At 46.0% G+C, this 20,848-nt stretch overlaps 1 protein-coding gene across 3 annotated transcripts in view; it reads right to left on the reverse strand.

The window, feature by feature from the left end:
- The window catches only part of LOC140426872 (actin filament-associated protein 1-like 1), a 280,476-nt gene that overhangs the window by 163,537 nt on the left and 96,091 nt on the right, over positions 1 to 20,848 (reverse strand). Inside the window, exon 1 of one of the 3 annotated variants that reach the window (XM_072512115.1) lies at positions 12,396 to 12,575. The exons of the other annotated variants lie outside the window; for them this stretch is intronic. Within the exon in view, the coding sequence (XP_072368216.1) occupies positions 12,396 to 12,429 (34 nt within the window). The 5' untranslated portion in view covers positions 12,430 to 12,575. Of the gene's footprint in view, positions 1 to 12,395; positions 12,576 to 20,848 lie in introns of those variants that run through there. 3 annotated transcript variants of the gene reach the window in all.

Consider the following 20,848-nt stretch of genomic DNA (forward strand, 5'->3'; position numbering starts at 1 on the left):
CTTTAAAATGGAGATCCGCTAAGAATGCAGGGAAATTCAGCCAACGCAGGAAAAACAAGCAGGTGAATGAGGGCAGGAACAGCCCACCCCAGCCCAAATCTCAAGAGTGTTACAATTGTGGACAATTGGGACACTATGCACGAGAATGTCAAGCCCCCCTGAAACAGCAACAGAATCAGCACACAAATGGCCCCCGAACCAGCAACGACACCAACAGCCTGAACCCCCCCCCCCCCCGAGGGAACCATACCCAAGGGAGCAATACCCCAGAGAGCCTGCTCCACCTTACGTGCCCCAGGGGTCATGTTACAACTGTGGGCAGCCAGGACACTTCGCCCGAGATGGCAGGAGACCCCCACCACCAGCTAGACTCGCACCCAGATATGAAAGAGAACACCATCCACAGCAGCTGCAAGCTCCCAGCTGCCCCATGCAAACTGTGAGCGGTTACCCACCACTTCTCATGGCAGCGATACCTCAGCAATGCCACTTCATTTTTGTTTCGCCCCTCCTTCCTCTCTTCTTCGGTCACACTACACTGCCTCCATATGCTAGTTACACCCCAGTCCAAATGTAATTTACGATATCCTTTCTGGTGGAACCTGCACCATGTTTGTTGAATGTTTGCTCGTTAATGTTATCGTTAAGTGTTGTGTGTAAACTCAAAAGTTTTTCACGGCCCCACGTCACCGCCCCCTTTGACGCCCAATAGCTGTTAATGGAACAAGTTTGTCCCAGACAATAGTTCAGAGGAACTAGTCTGTCGACAGAAAATTGTTAAAGGTACAAGTTTGTCCCAGACAATAGTTCAGAGGAACTAGTCTGTCGACAGAAAATTGTTAAAGGTTCAAGTTTGTCCCAGACAATAGTTCAGAGGAACTAAAGGTACAAGTCTGTCCCAGACAATAGTTCAGATCCCGACTCATAGTTGCTCTCCTAATTCGAGAGGCAGCCCCCCACAACGACCACATTCTTACCCGTTCTTGCCGGTTGCTCAGGCAGTGGAGAAACGGCAGTGGTCCCCACCTGCCTGAGGACCCCCCTGTGGTCAGCTACGCTCTGGTAGAGCACATATGGCATTGATCACCGTCCTACCCGGGGATTCCATCCAAATCTTACCCGCCGCGGCCCATTTTGGCTCATTACGTTCAAAATTCTTTTGTTTGGTTTTGGCAACCCTACGGTTGCTTCCCTATGCTATTTACATCCTCAAACACTGGGATGGTAAATCACACAGGCTGCGAGACGGCTCGCAGTACGGCAGTATTTTCTCAGATGTCTAGTCCAAATATTCGGTTTTTTAAAAAATGAGGGAGTCACACATGGTGACCAATTATAAAGGGAAATAAAGGGACATGCTGACGTACAAGGTATTAAACAAGATAGTAACAGAAACTATGCTTGATCCACAGAATTCCAGAAGCTCCAGGAAGAGAGAAGAGAAGGGAGAAGAGAACAATGAAGACATCATATGTGTTTTTCGTTACCATTATAATTTGTAAGCGAACGCGAACGCCCTGACCCAACCCCCCCCCCCCGGCCGTCAATGATTCACTTCCCCATAGCACCCAGAGCCCAGTGAAAAGTAACAACACACCATCATTGTGTGATAGGTTATAACGTGGTACTCCCTTTCATATGTCATTGAATCCCTTTTAGCATTGGCGATATTCTGCAGCATCGTGCAGACTATCCGCATGAAAAAATGGCGAAGGAGAGCCTACCACTCTCGCACCCCGGTATACAGGATGAGATCCCCTATTTTCGGTTTTCACCAGGCCCCTGAACCCCTTGATCTACAATAAAGGACATTCGTTTTGCGTCATTAGTGAATAAAGAATTATGTCTCATTTGCAACTGAAAGATTGTACAACTCTGTGCTTGACCGCCAAGCCAGAGCAAAATGTGAATGCTGCTATTATTTTTGTATTGTTAGGAAGTTAGTATGATTGTATGTTTGAGTGAGTGTAGTTTATGGAAGATAGTTAGAGGTACCATTAAAAAAAATATGTTGGACTGCATGTCCCTGTTGTGACATTGCTACTGAGAATTGTCAGTTAAAATTTTCTTGCATAGTTATGGTCAGTGTAGAGGCCATGGAAGAGTGCTTGCTGCGTCAGGGAATGAAGACGACGCAGTTATGTGATCCTTCACGCTTCGCGTTAGGGATCACAAGGAGGGGGTGTAGTCACCTGGATTGGCCACTTCCCGACTTTAAAATGGAGATCCGCTAAGAATGCAGGGAAATTTAGCCAAGGCAGGAAAAACAAACAGGTGCAAAGTTTCCTGTAATCAGAACTTGCAGGAACCCAGACAGCACTGAAACTAACAACCATCTACATACTGATGAGCAATCCCCGGGAACAATTGGAAACAGTTAAGGTAAACAAGGCCAAGCCAGACTCCTCGGCGCCAACAGGAGCCAAGACAAAGGAAGGCCAACGGACACTTAGGAACCGCCCAGCGATCAGGGAACAGCTCCAGTATTGGAGACATCGATCCAAGTGATCAAAACTTAGTCCAATCACTTGGAACCAGGTACGGGGTCCGCCCAAAAGGGAGTGAAGCCCCTGTGGACTATAAAATAGAGTCCCCAAGTTCAATTTGTCCTTCTTGGCAGGGTCTCTCAGCAGCTCGAAAGAACCCTTGAACGTGACCCGCCTAGTAGCTGTCCCAACCAAGTAAGTCTCCAGTCAACGCACGCTACGAGATAGGCGCTCCTAGCTATCAGTCTATACCAGCGTTGAAGCCTGCAGATTCAGAATCGAACGAAAGGCCATTTGTTCCCCTGACCTGGTGGGCCAGTTCCAAAGCTAAGTATAGGCTTTTTAGTGTTAGAGATAGCCGAGTAAGTAGAGTTTTATACATGAGTAGTGATTGACTGTGTAAAATAAATGTGTTTTGATTTGAAACATACTAACTGGTGTATTAAGTTATTGATCAGCACTTGAACTTGAACCTCGTGGTGGTGTCATAAAGATACCTGGCGACTCTAGAGCAAAGGTTATAAAACAGAGCAAATTAAGTAAAGACACAACGAGCAACATTTACAAAGAGCCAACCAAAAGTTAGCAACAAGAGTTAACCAGTTTCAGTGCTATCAGGTACAAAGAAAGGTCTAATGGTGGATATATCACCTGGACCAGATGGTCCACACGCCAGGGTTCTGAAGGAGATAACTGAGGAGATTGTGGAGGCATTGGTGGCAATCTTTCAGGAATCATTGGAGGCAGGGAGGGTCCCAGAGGACTGGTAAATGGCTAATGTAACACCCCTGTATCAGAAAGGAGGGCGGCAGAAGACGGGAAATTATAGGCCGGTTAGCCTGACTTTGGTCATTGGTAGGATTTTAGAGTCCATTATTAAAGATGAGATTACAGAGTACTTGGAAGTGCATGATAAAATAGGACGGCATGATAAAAAAGTCAACACGGCTTCGTCATGGGGAGGTCATGTCTGACAAATCTGTTAAAGAGTTGTTCGAGGCGGTAAGAAGGAAGTTAGACAAAGGAGAACAGTGGATGTGATTTATTTAGATTTCCAGAAGGCCTTTGACAAGGTGCCGTATAGGAGGGTTTAATAAATTATGAGTCCATGGTGTTGAGGTGTGCCTCAGGGGTTGGTGTTGGGACCACAACTTTTCACAATATACATTAACGATCTGGAAGAAGGAACTGAGGCACTGTTGCCAAGTTTGCAGATGATACAAGATATGCAGAGGGACAGGTATATTTAAGAAGCAGGGAGCTGCAGAAGGACATTGACAGGCAAGGAGAGTGGGCAATGAAGTGGCAGATGGAATACAATGTGGAAAAATGTGAGGTTATGCACTTTGGTACAAAGAATGGAGGCATAGACTATTTTCTAAAAGGGAAAAGGCTCAGGAAATCAGAAGCACAATGGGGCTAAGGAGTCCTAGTTTATTATTCTCTTAAGGATAACATGTAGGATCAGTCGGCAGTTAAGAAGGCAAATGCAATGTTCGCACTCATGTCAAGAGGACTGGAATACAAAGAACAAAGAAAATTACAGCACAGGAACAGGCCCTTCAGCCCTCTCAGCCTGCACCTATCCAGATCCTTATCTAAACCTGTCGCCTATTTTCCAAGGATCTACTTCCCTCTGTTCCCCGCCCGTTCATATATCTCTCTAGATGCATCTTAAATGATGCTATCGTGCCCGCCTCTACCACCACTGTTGGCAAAGCGTTCCAGGCACCCACCACCCTCTGCGTAAAAACTTTCCACGCACATCTCCCTTAAACTTTCCCCCTCTCACCTTGAAATTGTGACCCCTTGTAATTGACACCCCCACTCTTGGAAAAAGCTTGTTGCTTTCCACCCTGTCCATATCTCTCATAATTTTGTAGACCTCAATCAGGTCCCCTTAACCTCCGTCTTTCCAACAAAAACAATCCTAATCTACTCAACCTTTCTTCATAGCTAGCACCCTTAATACTAGGCAACATCCTGGTTAACCTCCTCTGCACCCTCTCTAAAGCATCCACATCCTTCTGGTAATGTGGCGACCAGAACTGCACGCAGTATTCCAAATGTGGCCTAACCAAAGTCCTATACAACTGTAACATGACCTGCCGACTCTTGTACTCAATACCCCGTCCAATGAAGGCAAGCATGGCTGAATGCCTTCTTGACCACTCTATTGACCTGTGTTGCCCCCTTCAGGGTACAATGGACCTGAACTCCCAGATCTCTCTGTACATAAATTTTCCCCAGGACTCTTCTATTGACCGTATAGTCCGCTCTTGAGTTAGATCTTCCAAAATGCATCACCTCGCATTTGCCTGGATTGAACTCCATCTGCCATTTCTCTGCCCAACTCTCCAATCTATCTATATTTTGTTGTGTTCTCTGACAGTCCTCCTCACTATCTGCAACTCCACCAATCTTAATATCATCTGCAAACTTGCTAATCAGACCACCTATACCATCCTCCAGATCATTTATGTATATCACAAACAACAGTGGTCCGAGCACGGATCCCTGTGGAACACCACTAGTCACCTTTCTCCATTTTGAGACACTCCCTTCCACCACTACTCTCTGTCTCCTGTTGCCCAGCCAGTTCTTTATCCATCTAGCTAGTATACCCTGAACCCCATACGACTTCACTTTTTCCATCAACCTGCCATGGGAAACTTTATCAAACGCCTTACTGAAGTCCATGTATGTGACATCTACAGCCCTTCCCTCATCAATTAACTTTGTCACGTCCTCAAAGAATTCTATTAGGTTTGTAAGACATGACCTTCCCTGAACAAAACCATGCTGCCCATCAATGATAAGTCTATTTTCTTCCAAATGCGAATAGATCCTATCCCTCAGTATCTTCTCCAACAGTTTGCCTACCACTGACGTCAAGCTCACAGGTCTATAATTCCCTGGATTTTCCCTGCTACCATTCTTAAACAAAGGGAGAACATTTGCAATTCTCCAGTCCTCAGGGACCTCACCCATGCTCAAGGATGCTGCAAAGATATCTGTTAAGGCCCCAGCTATTTCGTCCCTCGCTTCCCTCGTAACCTGGGATAGATCTCATCCGGACCTGGGGACTTGTCCATCTTAATGCCTTTTAGAATACTCAAAACTTCCACCTTCGTTATGCCGACTTGACGTAGAGCATTTAAACATCCATCCCTAGCCTCAACATCTGTCATGTCCCTCTCCTTGGTGAATACCGATGCAAAGTACTCATTAAGAATCTCACCCATTTCCTCTCACTCCACACATAAATTCCCTCTTTTGTCTTTGAGTGGGCCAATCCTTTCTCTAGTTACCCTCTTGCTCCTTATATACAAATACAAGGCTTTGGGATTTTCCTTAACTCTGTTAGCCAAAGATATTTCATGACCCCTTTTAGTCCTCTTTATTGCGCGTTTGAGATTTGTCCTACTTTCCCTATATTCCTCCAAAGCTTCATCAGTTTTAAGTCGCCTAGATCTTATGTATGCTTCCTTTTTCATCTTGGCTAGTCTCACAATTCCACCCGTCATCCATGGTTCCCTAATCTTGCCATTTCTATCCCTCATTTTCACAGGGACATGTCTGTCCTGCACTCTAATCAACCTTTCCTTCAAAGACTCCCACTATTTCAAATGTGGATTTACCCTTAAACAGCTGCTCCCAATCCACATTCCCTAGCTCCTGCCGAATTTTGTTATACTTGGCCTTTCCCCAATTTAGCACTCTTCCTTTAGGACCACTCTCATCTCTGCCCATGAATATTCTAAAACTTACGGAATTGTGATCGCTATTCTCAAAGTAATGACCGACTGAAACTTCAACCACCTGGCCGGGATCATTCCCCAATACCAGGTCCAGTATGGTCCCTTCCCGAGTTGGACTATTTACATACTGCTCTAAAAAACTCTGTTGGATGTTCCTTACAAATTCTGCTCCATCTTCGCCTACAACACTACATGAGTCCCATTCAATGCTGGGGAAGTTAAAATCTCCCATCACGACCACCCTATTGCTCCTACATTTTTCTATAATCTGTCTACATATTTGTACCTCTACTTCACGCTCGTTTTTGGGAGGCCTGTAGTAAAGTCCCAACAATGTTACTGCACCCTTCCTATTTCTTAGGTCTACCCATATTGCCTCAGTGCTCGAATCCTCCATCGTGCCCTCCTTAATCACAGCTGTGATATCCTCTCTGACCAGTAATGCAACTCCTTCACCCCTTTTACCTCCCTCTCTATCCCTCCTGAAGCATCTATACCCTGGGATGTTTAGTTGCCAGTCTTGCCCTTCCCTCAACCAAGTCTCAGTAATGCCAATAACATCATATTCCCAGGTAGTAATCCAAGCACTAAGTTCATCTGCCTGACCTGCTACATTTCGCGCATTAAAACAAATGCACCTCAGACCATCTGTCCCTTTGCGTTCATCATCTCTTCCCTGTCTACTCTTCTCCTTAGTCACAGTGAGTTTATTATCTAGTACCTTACTGGCTTTAGTTGCTGCCTCTTTACTGACCTCTCACTTCCTAATCTGGTTCCCATCCCCCTGCCACATGAGTTTAAAACCTCCCCAACAGTGTTAGCAAAAGCACCCCCTAGGACATTGGTTCCAGTTCTGCCCAGGTGTAGACCATCCGATTTGTTTTTTTAAAATATATTCATTAAAGTTTTTTAATACCATCCGATTTGTAATGGTCCCACCGCCCCCAGAACAAAATCTGAACCTCTCCCTCCTGCACCATCTCTCAAGCCAAGTATTCATTCTGACTATTCTTGAATTTCTACTCTGACTGTCTCGTGGCACTGGTAGCAATCCTGAGATTACTACCTTTGAGGTCCTACTTTTTAAACTTATCCCCTAACTCCCTAAATTCTGATTGTAGGACGTCATCCCATTTTTTACCTATATCGTTGGTGCCTATTTGCACCACGACAACTGGCTGTTCACCCTCCCCTTCAGTATGTCATGCAGCCGATCTGAGACATCCCTGACCCGTGCACCCGTGAGGCATCATACCATTCGGGAGTCTCGTTCTCGATCACAGAAACGCCTGTCTACCCCCCTTACGATTGAATCCCCTATGACTATAGCCCTGCCAGTCTTTTTCCCGCCCTTCTGTGCAGCAGAGCCAGCCACGGTGCCATGAGCCTGGCTACTACTGCCTTCCGCTGGTGAGTCATCTCCCCCAACAGTATCCAAAACGGTATACCTGTTTTGGAGGGAGATGTACATCTGAGGTTGTATAAGGCTCTGGTCAGACCCCACTTGGAGTATTGTGAGCAGTTTTGGGCCCCGTATCTAAGGAAGGATGTGCTAACCTTGGAAAGGGTCCAGAGGAGGTTGACAAGAATGATCTCTGGAATGAAGAGCTTGTCATATGGGGAGCATACTGGATCTGTACTTGTTGGCGTTTAGAAAGATGAGGGGGGATCTTATTGAAACTTACAGGATGCTGAAAGGCCGAGATGGAGTGGACGTGGAGAGGATGTTTCCACTAGTAGGAAAAACTAGAACCCGAGGGCAAAACCTCAGACAGACGGGACAATCCTTTAAAACTGAAATGAGGAGGAATTTCTTCAGCCAAAGAGTGGCGAATCTGTGGAACTCTTTGCCGAGAAGGCTGTGGAGGCCAAATCACTGAGTGTCTTTAAGACCGAGATAGATAGGTTCTTGATTCATAAGGGGATCCGGGGTTATGGGGAGAAGGCAGGGGAATGGGGATGAGAAAACTATCAGCCATGATTGCATGGTGGAGCAGACTCGATGGGCTGAATGGCCTAATACTGCTCCTGTGTCTTATGGGTTTGGGGGGCTGTTGGACTGGTTGAAATATTGTAAACTATTGTGTGTATGTAGATGTAAAGGTGTTTTTTTAACACCTCCCTCATCACTACATAGGTATCAGGGCAACCTCCCCCTCACAGGAACCAGCACACTCCCAAACTCTCATAGTCATCAACATTACCCCACCGCAACTGGCATCAACCCTCTCCCCCGCTACACAAGGGGCACGATGAATGGAGGATTTTAGGATTATCAATATTGGGCAACAAAAGGGTTAAAATCCTGCGGTTAGAGTGCACTTGTCTGCAGCGGTCATATTTTTATAAACATATTGTGTTTTACATGGCATTGGGGCTTTTAGGAGTTAGAAGGTGAAATTGGCCAGAGGAATGTGTTTTTCAGACTGGGCTAATGTACTGTAGTTTGGCTGAGGAAGCCCCTTGGGAGTTAATTTGTTTTCAGCTTGGGGAGATGATGACATTGCTGGATGGAGCTAAGGGAGAGAGAGACATTTTGAGAAACGTTTGGAGAGAATTGAAGCCTGATCTGGCAATCTGTGATTTGACCACAAGGAAAAGCAGCTTTCTCTTCCAGTAGGAAAGCATAAAACAGAGTAATAATAGGTAAAGCAGAGCAGTCTTGTCTGAAGACAAGGAAGCGGCTGAAACAACCCGGTTGAAGCAGCTATTCGAAAATATCAGCCAGAGTCTAAAGGGGTTCTAACAGGAGCCAGAATCTGTTCTGTAAAGCAAGTATTACTCTATGTCATGCTGATTTTTAAGGTGGATTGAGCGATGTATGTTTTTTTTCTTGTCGTTTAATGGGGAATTGAGTAGTAGTGTTTAAAGGGTAAAGCTATACTTTTCAGTTGTGAAGTTAAAGAGTTTAATATTATATTCATAATAAAGTTTTGTTTTTAAAGTACTACATTTCTTCATGCAATCACACCTGGAGCGAATCGTTCTTACTACACAGTCTTACAAAGTAAACTAAAATATTGGGGTTTTGATCCAGTACCTTAGCCACTATTGGGGTCTGATGTGGGACCGTAATAGGGAACCCCATTCCCCCAGTGGAGCTCCCAAGAGGGCACACCCCTGGCACGGCCTGGGCATGTCACGCTCCCCAGGAGCTATACTTCCCTTGGCACTCCAGGCAGGTTCCCCTTGACTGGTACCTGTTTTTGTATAGCAGTTGTAAACCTCACCGATGTGATTTCACGTTGGCGAGGTATGAATATTCAGTGGGGGTTGGATGGGAATCATATGGCTGGGAAGCCCTTTAATTATATTCCAATGTGTTAAAATGAGGTTCCATTCTGGGTGGGAACCTTGTTACATCAGTAGCGAATGGCAGGCTAAATCGGGAAACGAGAAATCACCAATGAAAATCTCGTTTCCTGACTCTTGTGGGATTTTGGGCTCACATCGCTGTTTACACTGATTGCTAACATGTGCTCAAAGTTCCGTCCATAGTCTGTACTTCATTGCCTGTAAAGCACTTTGGGGCATCCTGAAATCATGAAAGTGCTGCATAAATGCACATCTTTCTTTCCTTCCTTTCCTAGGACAAAGCCATTTTGACTGCACCCTTCGATATTACATCTGTGGGTGCCCTGGAAGTTTGCCCCAAATTGCACCTGTTCCCACTCCCGTTCATCAACAATAGCCAAGTGAGACTCAGAATTCCTATGAATTGCATTAGAAAACAGTTTAACATAATATGAGTGTAAATCACCAAAAACAATTGGCGGCCAAGGGAAGAACAAAACTCATGGGCGGAATTCTCTAAAAATGGGGCTATGTCCTCACGCCCGCGAGAAGACGGGCGCAAATCACTTTCGACTTTCTTGGAGCAAGTCCAGAGTGATTCGCCATTTTGAAGGAGGCTTGCAGGGTCCCGGAGTAGTCCATGCAGCTCCGGCTGCTGAGACGGGGCCCTGCACAACATGGCGGACCCACACAGCAAGCCGGCTCCAACAATATAGGCTCCCCCAGATCGTGCGTGCCCGCTGATCGGTGGCCCCTGATCGTGTGGGCGTGACTGGCGGCGATTCTCCCATCCACAGAGAATCGTGGGAAGGCGTCGGACCCGATCATGGGTCTGACACCCTATTCTCCGCCCCCGTGCCGAGCGCGATTTTTTCCACGGAGGCTCGGAGAATCCTGCCCCATGTTTCTCTTCACAATGAAAATTCTAGCTTCAATGCATTCACCTGGGCACTTCAGGCACAGCATGTTCAAGAATCTGCAATTTTAATATAACTTACATTGACATCATAAAAAGACATCAAAAGAAGCAGAATATATGGAACAGGACATACGTAGAAGAAGCTCAAAAGATTAAAAGAAAGTAGAAGAAAATTGGCTGAAAAACTGACTATAATGTGAAGAGAGCCTCTGAGCAAAAGCAGTTGTAAGAAACTCACGTTTGAGGCTCTGTAAATTGGTGATGGTCATTATTATGGGCAGAGGGCGTTCGGGTTGAAGGACCAATGGATGACTGTAAGTGATCGAGGTGATTTAGACGCACTGTATTTACATTTGTAATTTGCTCGTGCCTGCAATTCTATGATCTTTTAAGCTATGTATTTGGTATGTGCTCCAACTGAGTGTGTATCTGACCACAAATGTGCGGCAAATCCCCGAACCACATAATGTAAATCAGGCGTTAAGGGACAAACTGACTTTGAAGTGAAGCTGAGCGATACTTCTCCAGGTCGTTGCAATCCTTTGCATTCAGTGTTGGGCCGCTGACTGTGGATTCTTACTGCATTCACAACTAACTATTCAATGGAAAGCGGTTTCATTTCGGACTGGTTAGTGTCTGAATGCAGCAGCTTACTATCAATGCATTCTGCATTCTGTTTAACAACATTACATGGAGTGGTTAATAGCAATGGTGACTCTAGAAATACGAGTTAGGAGACTTCTATAAATATTGTGCTTGATATCTCCTTACTTTATGATTTTTAAAGTATACTTTTTGGCAGGTTAAATTTCAATGTTATTCAAACACTGTCAAAGATTATCATTGAATTTACAGTGCAGAAGGAGGCCATTCGGCCCATCGAGTCTGCACTGGCTCTTGGAAAGAGCACCCTACCCAAGGTCAACACCTCCACCCTATCCCCATAACCCAGTAACCCCACCCAACACTTAGAGCAATTTTGGACACTAAGGGTAATTTATCATGGCCAATCCACCTAACCTGCACATCTTTGGACTGTGGGAGGAAACCGGAGCACCCGGAGGAAACCCACGCACACACGGGGAGGATGTGCAGACTCCGCACAGACAGTGACCCAAGCCGGAATCGAACCTGGGACCCTGGAGCTGTGAAGCAATTGTGCTATCCACAATGCTACCGTGCTGCCCTTACATCTCCACTTACATCAAAAAATGTGATGTAAGCAAAATCCTAGCAAACTCTAGATTTAACCAAAATACCATAGATGGTGGGCTATAACGTAACATTTGAAGCCTCAAAAAATCCCTCCAAAAATGGAAGCCGATTTATACGCCAAGTATAAAAGTGAACTGCCAGCGTTGGCGTGCACGGTTACCATTTTGAAGAGTCACCAGCATCTAAAACAAAGCATGATGTATCTTACAATCCCATGCAACTTTGCGGCACAGCTCATATCGCTGCTTGATGCCTTGCACCCAATTATAAGGTAATAAATAGTAAGTGAAACATGCATTTGATGGGGTGAAAAGCAGCACTGTGGGCATTCCTACCAGACATAGGCTGCAGCGGTTCACAAAGGCAGCTCACCACCACCTTCTCGAGGGCAATTAGTGACAAACAATAAATGCTGACCAAGACAGTGACCACCACATCCCCTGAATAAATACATTTTAAAAATCAAGGTCGACTACCAATGCGAGTGTAGCCTGTTGTGACTGAAAAGTCAGGGTCGATTTCCACAGAGTATAAGCAAAAAAAAAACACCATGATTTCTGGAGCTGGTCTTATATGCCAGGGTGACTTGCACACTGTGATTTGTGGCACTTGGTTCATATGAACTCTACTTCATTTTCATTGTGCAAAAAGGCTAAAGTAATACTGAAAGATGCACAACCTACATGTTGGTTAAATAACCAGTTAATTATTAGAACTTACCATTATCGGTAGATTTGTATGGTCCAGTTAACATCTCTAACTCAAAATCCAACAAGCAATTCCAACAAAAGTTTCAAATTAGATCCCAGAACTTTTTCACTTTTTCTCCTCAGACTGAGCTCAGTTATTGCAGTCAGCAGCACTCTTTCCCGGTTTGATGAGTTCTGCTGTTGGTTTTCTTGCAGCTGTGATCCCTCCCACAGGGATGTGCCCTGCCATAAATGCTCCACTAGTATTTATCACTAACTCAATCGGTTTCTCGGATTCTATGCTCCTCTCTTTTATGCCTTTCATCACAGCCCTAACTAATCACAAGGGTTACTGCCTGTTACTGGCACCAGGGTGCCTGTTTGCCATTCATAAATGATCACACTAGATCCCTGCTCTCTAATGATTTTGAGGAAACTACAGATTAGATTTGGTGAATTTCTAAACTTATTTCAAAATGTTTAATGATGACCATGAAACAATGTCTGTTTCATTTCCAATACTGTTCGTAGCATATTAATGATGGGAATACAACTACTGCGTGCACAGCAAACCCTACTGCAATCTCATTCTGCACATTTCATTTCTTTCTCCAATTTTATTCCCTTTTTCTTGTTGATCCTGACTTTGCTTGTTTGTTTGAGTTTAAAGAGCAAAGAGAATTGAATATTCCATAATGGATACCACAGCTGAGCCCAATGTTATGGTGACTGACACCGACATCCACATTTTCAGCAGGAGTCACTACATAGTAACCAGAAGCAGGAACACTGGTTGCTCAACTAGCACTGAGGCCTGTTGGAAGTTCCTTCCTGTCTTTGAAGCGGATCAGTTTCCTCAGGGTAGACCACTGATCAAATGTGGACCGTTTTGGGTCTGTAGGCCACTGTATTATACTTTTCACAATCAGACCAGCAGAGAAACTTGTTCCATATTTCCGAAGCTAACAGAAGTTCCAAAGTAGTCACTGGAGACAAAATCCTTGGGCAAGATTTTCTGGTCTTCCCCGCCAATGGAATGTTCCTGTCCTGCCATTGGTAGCTCCCTCTTCCCCCCCTCAGATTCCCCATTGGTGGACGGTGCAAAAAATTGGAAAAGCAACTGTTAGCGGTGGGACTGAAAGATCTGCCACAAGGGGGTGAAAAATGCCACTCATTTCCAGTGGCAGAGACGACTTGCCATTGGCCGCCAGTGGGATTTTCTGGTCCCGCCAATGTCTATGCAATGTCTATGCCGTATTACGTGGCTTGTCGATCCTGCCACTGGGGAACCCACTGCGGGGGATCATCTTTGGTGGCAGCAGAAGAACCTGCTGATAAGAAGGACTGGAAAATCCCGCTCAGTCATAACTCTTGTTCGGTTGTCCATGCCCCAGTGTGTCTTTGGAGCATAACTATATTTCATAATTACAGCAACAGAGCACAGCAATGCATCTTTCATCCAGGAATCTACTACCTTTTCTTTTGCTGCATTCCTACACCTTGGGAAATAAACATCAACCTCCCACACCCCATGATATTACAATCACTCAATGTTTAAAAATAGCAGCCAATCAAACAAGGTTTTCTTGACTCAGAAGAAGAGCAAATGTATTAACCATTAAACAGAGGGAAAACATAATAAATAAAGGTGGAATGTTACACACACATACACAGTATCAGAAATATGGGAAGTTAAATTTTGTTTGTTTTTCACCTTCACGGAGGAAGATGGCCTTGCATTTTTAAGTTGGTTGTTCTATCTCATTAAAAATTGCAAAATTTCCCATCAGTTGAAAATTTGAAAATCATAGTTTCAAAATTAAAGGGCATAGCCTCATTACAATATCATCGTAGGTGGAAGTGTTTTCTAGTGCAATTAGCAAGCCAATCTCAAACATCTTCTAGTTCTGATGCAAGTTCATTGACCTAAAATATTGGGGGGTAATTTGAATCCCCAAAACAGATGGATTTCGTTCAGGTGTAAAATTTGAATAATAAAAATCTGAAGCAGGAACCCAACCCAATTCATACCTGCCCACTTCTGGTTATAATGAAGACAAGATAAGGGTGGGAAACCAATCCACTCTCAGAAGTTGGGTCAGTGGTTGAAACGTTTTAAGGATCCTGTGGGGAGGCGGTGGCATAGTAGTAATGTCACTGGACTAGTAATCCAGACACCCCAAGGTAATGTCCTGGGGACCCGGGTTTGAATCCTGCCATGGCGGATGGTGAAATTTGAATTCAATAAAAAAATCTGGAATCAAAAGTCTAATGATGACCATGAAACCATTGTCGTAAAAAACCTTCTGGACGAGGAATAGGGAGATAGAGGAGTTGAACACGCGGCTACAGGGATGGTGCAGGAGGGAGGGTTTCAGATTTCTGGATAATTGGGGCTCATTCTGGGGTCGGTGGGACCTCTACAAACTGGATGGTCTGCACCTGGACCAGAGGGGTACCAATATCCTGGGGGGGGAAAATTTGCTATTGCTCTTCGGGAGGGTTTAAACTAGTTCAGCAGGGGCTTGGGAACCTGAATTGAAGCTCCAGTATACAGGAGGTTGAGAGTAGTAAGGTGGAGAGGAAAACTGCAGGGGATGGGCACAATGGAAATGTGGAGCGTGTTCAAGGAACAGCTACTGCGTGTCCTTGACAAGTATGTACCTGTCAGGCAGGGAGGAAGTGGTCGAGCAAGGGAACCGTGGTTTACTAAAGCAGTCAAAACACTTGTCAAGAGGAAGAAGGAGGCTTATGTAAAGATGAGACATGAAGGTTCAGTTAGGGCGCTGGAGAGTTACAATTTAGCTAGGAAGGACCTAAAGAGAGAGCTAAGAAGAGCCAGGAGGGGACATGAGAAATCTTTGGCAGGTAGGATCAAGGATAACCCTAAAGCTTTCTGTAGATATGTCAGGAATAAAAGAATGACTAGGGTAAGAGTAGGGCCAGTAGTGGGAAGTTGTGCGTGGAGTCCTCGGAGATAGGAGAGGTGCGAAATGAATACTTTTTGTCAGTATTCACACAGGAAAAAGACAATGTTGTCGAGGGGAATACTGAGATTCAGGCTACTAGACTAGAAGGGCTTGAGGTTCATAAAGAGGAGGTGTTAACAATTCTGGAAAGTGTGAAAATAGATAAGTCCCCTGGACCGGATAGGATATATCCTAGGATTCTCTGGGAAGTGGAGGAGATTGCTGAGCCTTTGATCTTTAAGTCATCGTTGTCTACAGGAATAGTGCCAGAAGACTGGAGGATAGCAAATGTTGTCCCCTTGTTCAAGAAGGGGAGTAGAGACAACCCCGGTAACTATAGACCAGTGAGCCTTACTTCTGTTGTGGGCAAAATCTTGGAAAGGTTTATAGGAGATAGGATGTATAATCATCTGGAAAGGAATAATTTGATTAGAGATAGTCAACACGGTTTTGTGCAGGGTAGGTCGTGCCTCACAAACCTTATTGAGTTCTTTGAGAAGGTGACCAAATAGGTGGATGAGGGTAAAGCAGTTGATATGGTGTATATGGATTTCAGTAAAGCGTTTGATAAGGTTCCCCATGGTAGGCTACTGCAGAAAATACGGAGGCATGGGATTCAAGGTGATTTTGCAGTTTGGATCAGAAATTGGCTAGCTGGAAGAAGACAAAGGGTGGTGGTTGATGGGAAATGTTCAGACTGGAGTCCAGTTACTAGTGGTGTACCACAAGGATCTGTTTTGGGGCCACTGCTGTTTGTCATTTTTATAAATGACCTGGAGGAGGGCATGGAAGGATGGGTGAGTAAATTTGCAGATGACACTAAAGTCGGTGGTGTTGTGGACAGTGCGGAAGGATGTTACAAGTTACAGAGGGACATAGATAAGCTGCAGCGCTGGGCTGAGAGGTGGCAAATGGAGTTTAATGCAGAAAAGTGTGAAGTGATTAATTTTGGAAGGAATAACAGGAAGACAGAGTACTGGGCTAATGGTAAGATTCTTGGCAGTGTGGATGAGCAGAGAGATCTCGGTGTCCATGTACATAGATCCCTGAAAGTTGCCACCCAGGTTGAGAGGGTTGTTAAGAAGGCGTATGGTGTGTTAGCTTTTATTGGTAGAGGGATTGAGTTTCGGAGCCATGAGGTCATGTTGCAGCTGTACAAAACTCTGGTGCAGCAGCATTTGGAGTATTGCGTGCAATTCTGGTCGCCACATTATAGGAAGGATGTGGAAGCATTGGAAAGGTTGCCTGGTATGGAGAGAAGATCTTATGAGAGAAGGCTGGGGGACTTAAGGCTTTTTTCGTTAAGAGAGAAGAAGGTTAAAAGGTGACTTAATTGAGGCATACAAGATGATCAGAGGATTAGATACGGTGGACAGTGAGAGCTTTTTTCTTCGGATGGTGATGTCTAGCACGAGGGGATATAGCTTTAAATTGAGGGGAGATAGATATAAGACAGATGTCAGAGATAGGTTCTTTACTCAGAGAGTAGCAAGGGTGTGGAATGCCCTGCCTGCAACACTAAGGGCATTCAAATGGTCATTGGATAGACATATGGACGATAAGGGAATAATGTAGATGGGTTTTTGAGTGGTTTCACAGGTCGGCGCAACATCGAGGACCGAAGGGCCTGTACTGCGCTGTAATGTTCTATGTTGTAATGTCCTTTAGGGAAGAAAATTTGCTCTCCTTACCAGGTCTGGCTTACATGCGCTCCAGATCTACAGCAATGTGGTTGACTCTTAAAATGCCACTCAGTTCAAGGGCAATTAGGGATGGGCAACAAAACCTGGCCCTGTCTGCAACACCCATATCCCATGAAGGAATGAAGTAAAATCCACTTTAGGATGGTCTATATTTTCATTTTCTGTTGGCTGAGTTTCCCATGCCTCAGGAAATTAAGCAAGTAAAAGGGAGGGAGAAGGGCTGGAAACGTCATATAATTACATGCTTTTAGAGCACTGCTTATGGAGCAGGAGGAGCGGGGGTGTTTCCTCCAGGCACACTAAGTTAACCTGTTAACACCCACCCTTTGCCATCACTGACCCCTCACCCTTCCATCACCAATCCTCAATCTCTCACATGGGGCGGGATTCTCCAACCCCCCACCAGGTCGGAGAATCGGCGGGGGGCGGCGTGAATCCCGCCCCCGCCAGTCGGCGAATACGCCGGCGCCGGAGAATTGGCAGGGGCGGGAATCACGGCCCGCCAGTCGACGGCTGCTCGTAGCGGCCTGCCCCGGCGATTCGCCGACCCGCGATGGGCCGAAGGCCCACTCGTTCTATGCAGGTCCCGCCGGCGTAAATTGGACTAGGTCCCTTACCGGCGAGACCTGGCAGCGTGGGCGGGTTCCGGCGCGCGGGCGGGCTCCGGGGTCCTCGGGGGGCACGGGGCGATTTGGCCCTGGGGGGTGCCCCCACAGTGGCCTGGCCCACCCTCGGGGCCCACTGATCCGCGGGCTGGCCTGTGTCGAGGGGGCACTCTTTTCCTACGCGCCGGCCGTGTAAGCCTCCGCGATGGCGAACCCTCCCTGCGCATGCACGGGGATGACGTCAGCAGCCGCTGATGCGCGTCGGCCGGCGGAGTCCCTTCGGCCCCGGCTGGCGCGACGCCAAGGGCCTTCCATGCTGGCCTGTGTGGCGCGAACCACTTCGGGGCGGGCCTAGCCCCTGAAGGTGTGGAGTTCCGCACCTTTGGGGCGGCCCCCGACGCCGGAGTGGTTCACGCCACTCCGTCCCTCCGGGACCCCCTGCCCCGCCGGGTATGGGATAATCCCGCCCATGATGTCTGACCGTCTTGTGACTCACACCCATCTATCCCACAACTTCTAACAGCCCCCTGATTTCTCCCCAACCCAATGATATCGGATCCACTGCATTAACCCCAGACTCTCCTAATCAGCCTCACCAAGCCATCCTGCTCCTGGATTATCACCTCATGCTGAGTTGCAGATAGTCAAGTCTGTTAGGAAGCAGGGAATCTGTTTCAAAAGAAACACACAGACACACACACTGAAGTTAAACTTCAGGTGATTTGCGAACACCCTCTCCATCTCCAAAATACTGTCTCAGTAACTATCGGGGCCATTAATTCTGTTTCTCTCCCAACAGATGCTGCCTGATCTTGTGTCTGTTTTGTTTTTATTTAATGACATCACATTTCTGGTCTGTGCTGATCAAGGTCAAAGCAGCAGCTGAATCATTGCAGCCCCAGGCAAGGGTGGGGCAAGTCTTTTAGGATTTCTACTCGAGTGCTGTCTGATGACCCTTATTGGAAAAGGCATATATGTGGACTTTGGATGAAAAAAAAGGAAACTGATATTGCAAGGTCTGCCAGCATTTATTACAAATATAAAATGTTCCCTCAGGTGAGGTAGAAGATGAATTGACTGTGTACAGAACCTAGCTGCAGGCAGTGCCTTCAATAGAGAGAGTTAGAAATTGGGAGGTGCTTTTGTATCTGTCCGTAGTTCAATTTCACTTAGTAATTCAGGTTCCTTCCGAGCTCCATCTAGGCCTGTTGCTTACTTTGCCGATCTCTGTAACTCCTTGCATCAGTACTTGCATCCGCCAGTTAATTGTTAAAACGTTGAATAATAAATGTTTTCCATTAAAATACATTTATAATTATTCATCCTCATTACTTTTCGATCTCCCTGCACTATTCATGGTCAGTAAAATGATTTGCAAGTATGTGTTTTGTAGCTTGTTGGTTTTGTTATGAAAGGGATATTGCTTGTAAACTTGCCAATTAACTGTGCAGTTAAGGACCTCCATATGCTTAACGTTGGGCAGCCGAGTGGGAAACAGTTTGGATTGTGCTGGGCACCTGACATATTTTGCACCCGCACCGCTCCCCCAGCCACCAGACATTTGCCTGGTGAGGGGCCATAAAATCCAGCAGCACCATTCAACTACAGGTTTTTAAAAAAATTATCCAATTGAATTAAAATTTCATTGACTTCCATGGTGAGATATCAACCCATGTCACCAGAGCTTAGGCTGGGCATCTGAATTACTAGCTGAGTGAAATAACTGCTATGCCACCACCACCCCATATCTCTAGTTCCTGGAGCTGTGTGCGAGACGCTGTGAGAGTAGGATTATCAGGATTATCACTGTGAGAGTGAGATTGTCACTGTGAGAGTGGGATTGTCACTGTGAGAGTGTGATTGTCACTGTGAGAGAGGGATTGTCACTGTGAGAGTGTGATTGTCACTGTGAGAGAGGGATTGTCACTGTGAGAGTGGGATTGTCACTGTGAGAGTGGGATTATCACTGTGAGAGTGGGATTGTCACTGTGAGAGTGTGATTGTCACTGTGAGAGAGGGATTGTCACTGTGAGAGTGGGATTGTCACTGAAAGACTGGGATTGTCACTGTGAGAGTGGGATTGTCACTGAGAGTGGGATTGTCACTGAGAGTGGGATTGTCACTGAGAGAGTGGGATTGTCACTGAGAGACTGGGATTGTCACTGTGTGAGTGGGATTGTCACGGTGTGAGTGGGATTGTCATTGTGAGAGTGGGATTGTCACTGTGAAAGAGGGATTGTCACTGTGAGAGAGGGATTGTCACTGTGAGAGTGGGATGGTCACTGTGAGAGTGGGATTGTCACTATTGAGAGTAGGATTGTCACTGTGCGAGTGGGATTGTCACTGTGAGAGTAGGATTGTTACTGTGAGAGTGGGATTGTCACTGTGAGAATGGGATTGTCACTGTGAGAGTGGGTTTGTCACGGTGAGAGTGGGATTGTCACTGTGAGAGTGGGATTGTCACTGTGAGAGTAGGATTGTCACTCTGAGAGTAGGATTGTCACTGTGAGTGTGGGATTGTCACTGAGAGTGGGATTGTCACTGTGAAAATGGGATTGCCACTGTGAGACTGGGATTGTTACTGTGAGAGTAGGATTGTTACTGTGAGAGTGGGATTGTCACTGTGAGAGTGGGATTGTCACTGAGAGAGTGGGATTGTCACTGAGAGACTGGGATTGTCACTGTGAGAGTGGGATTGTCACTGAGAGTGGGATTGTCACTGAGAGACTGGGATTGTCACTGTGTGAGTGGTATTGTCACTGGGAGAGTGGGATTGTCACTGTGAGAGTGGGATTGTCACTGTGAGAGTGGGATTGTCACTGAGAGTGGGATTGTCACTGAGAGTGGGATTGTCACTGTGAGAGTGGGATTGTCACTGTGTGAGTGGGATTGTCACTGTGAAAGTGGGATTGTCACTGTGAGAGTGGGACTTTCACTGTGAGAGTAGGATTGTCACTGTGAGAGTGGGATTGTCACTGTGAGAGTAGGATTGTCACTGAGAGACTGGGATTGTCACTGTGTGAGTAGGATTGTCACTGTGTGAGTGGGATTGTCATTGTATGAGTGGGACTGTCTCTGTGAGAGTGGGACTGTCACTGTGAGAGTGGGATTGTCACTGTGAGAGTGGGATTGTCATTGTGAGAGTGGGATTGTCACTGTGAGAGTAGGATTGTCACTGAGAGACTGGGATTGTCACTGTGTGAGTGG

This window comes from Scyliorhinus torazame, chromosome 7 (genome assembly GCF_047496885.1).
Source record: "Scyliorhinus torazame isolate Kashiwa2021f chromosome 7, sScyTor2.1, whole genome shotgun sequence".
NCBI classification, from domain to species: domain Eukaryota; kingdom Metazoa; phylum Chordata; class Chondrichthyes; order Carcharhiniformes; family Scyliorhinidae; genus Scyliorhinus; species Scyliorhinus torazame.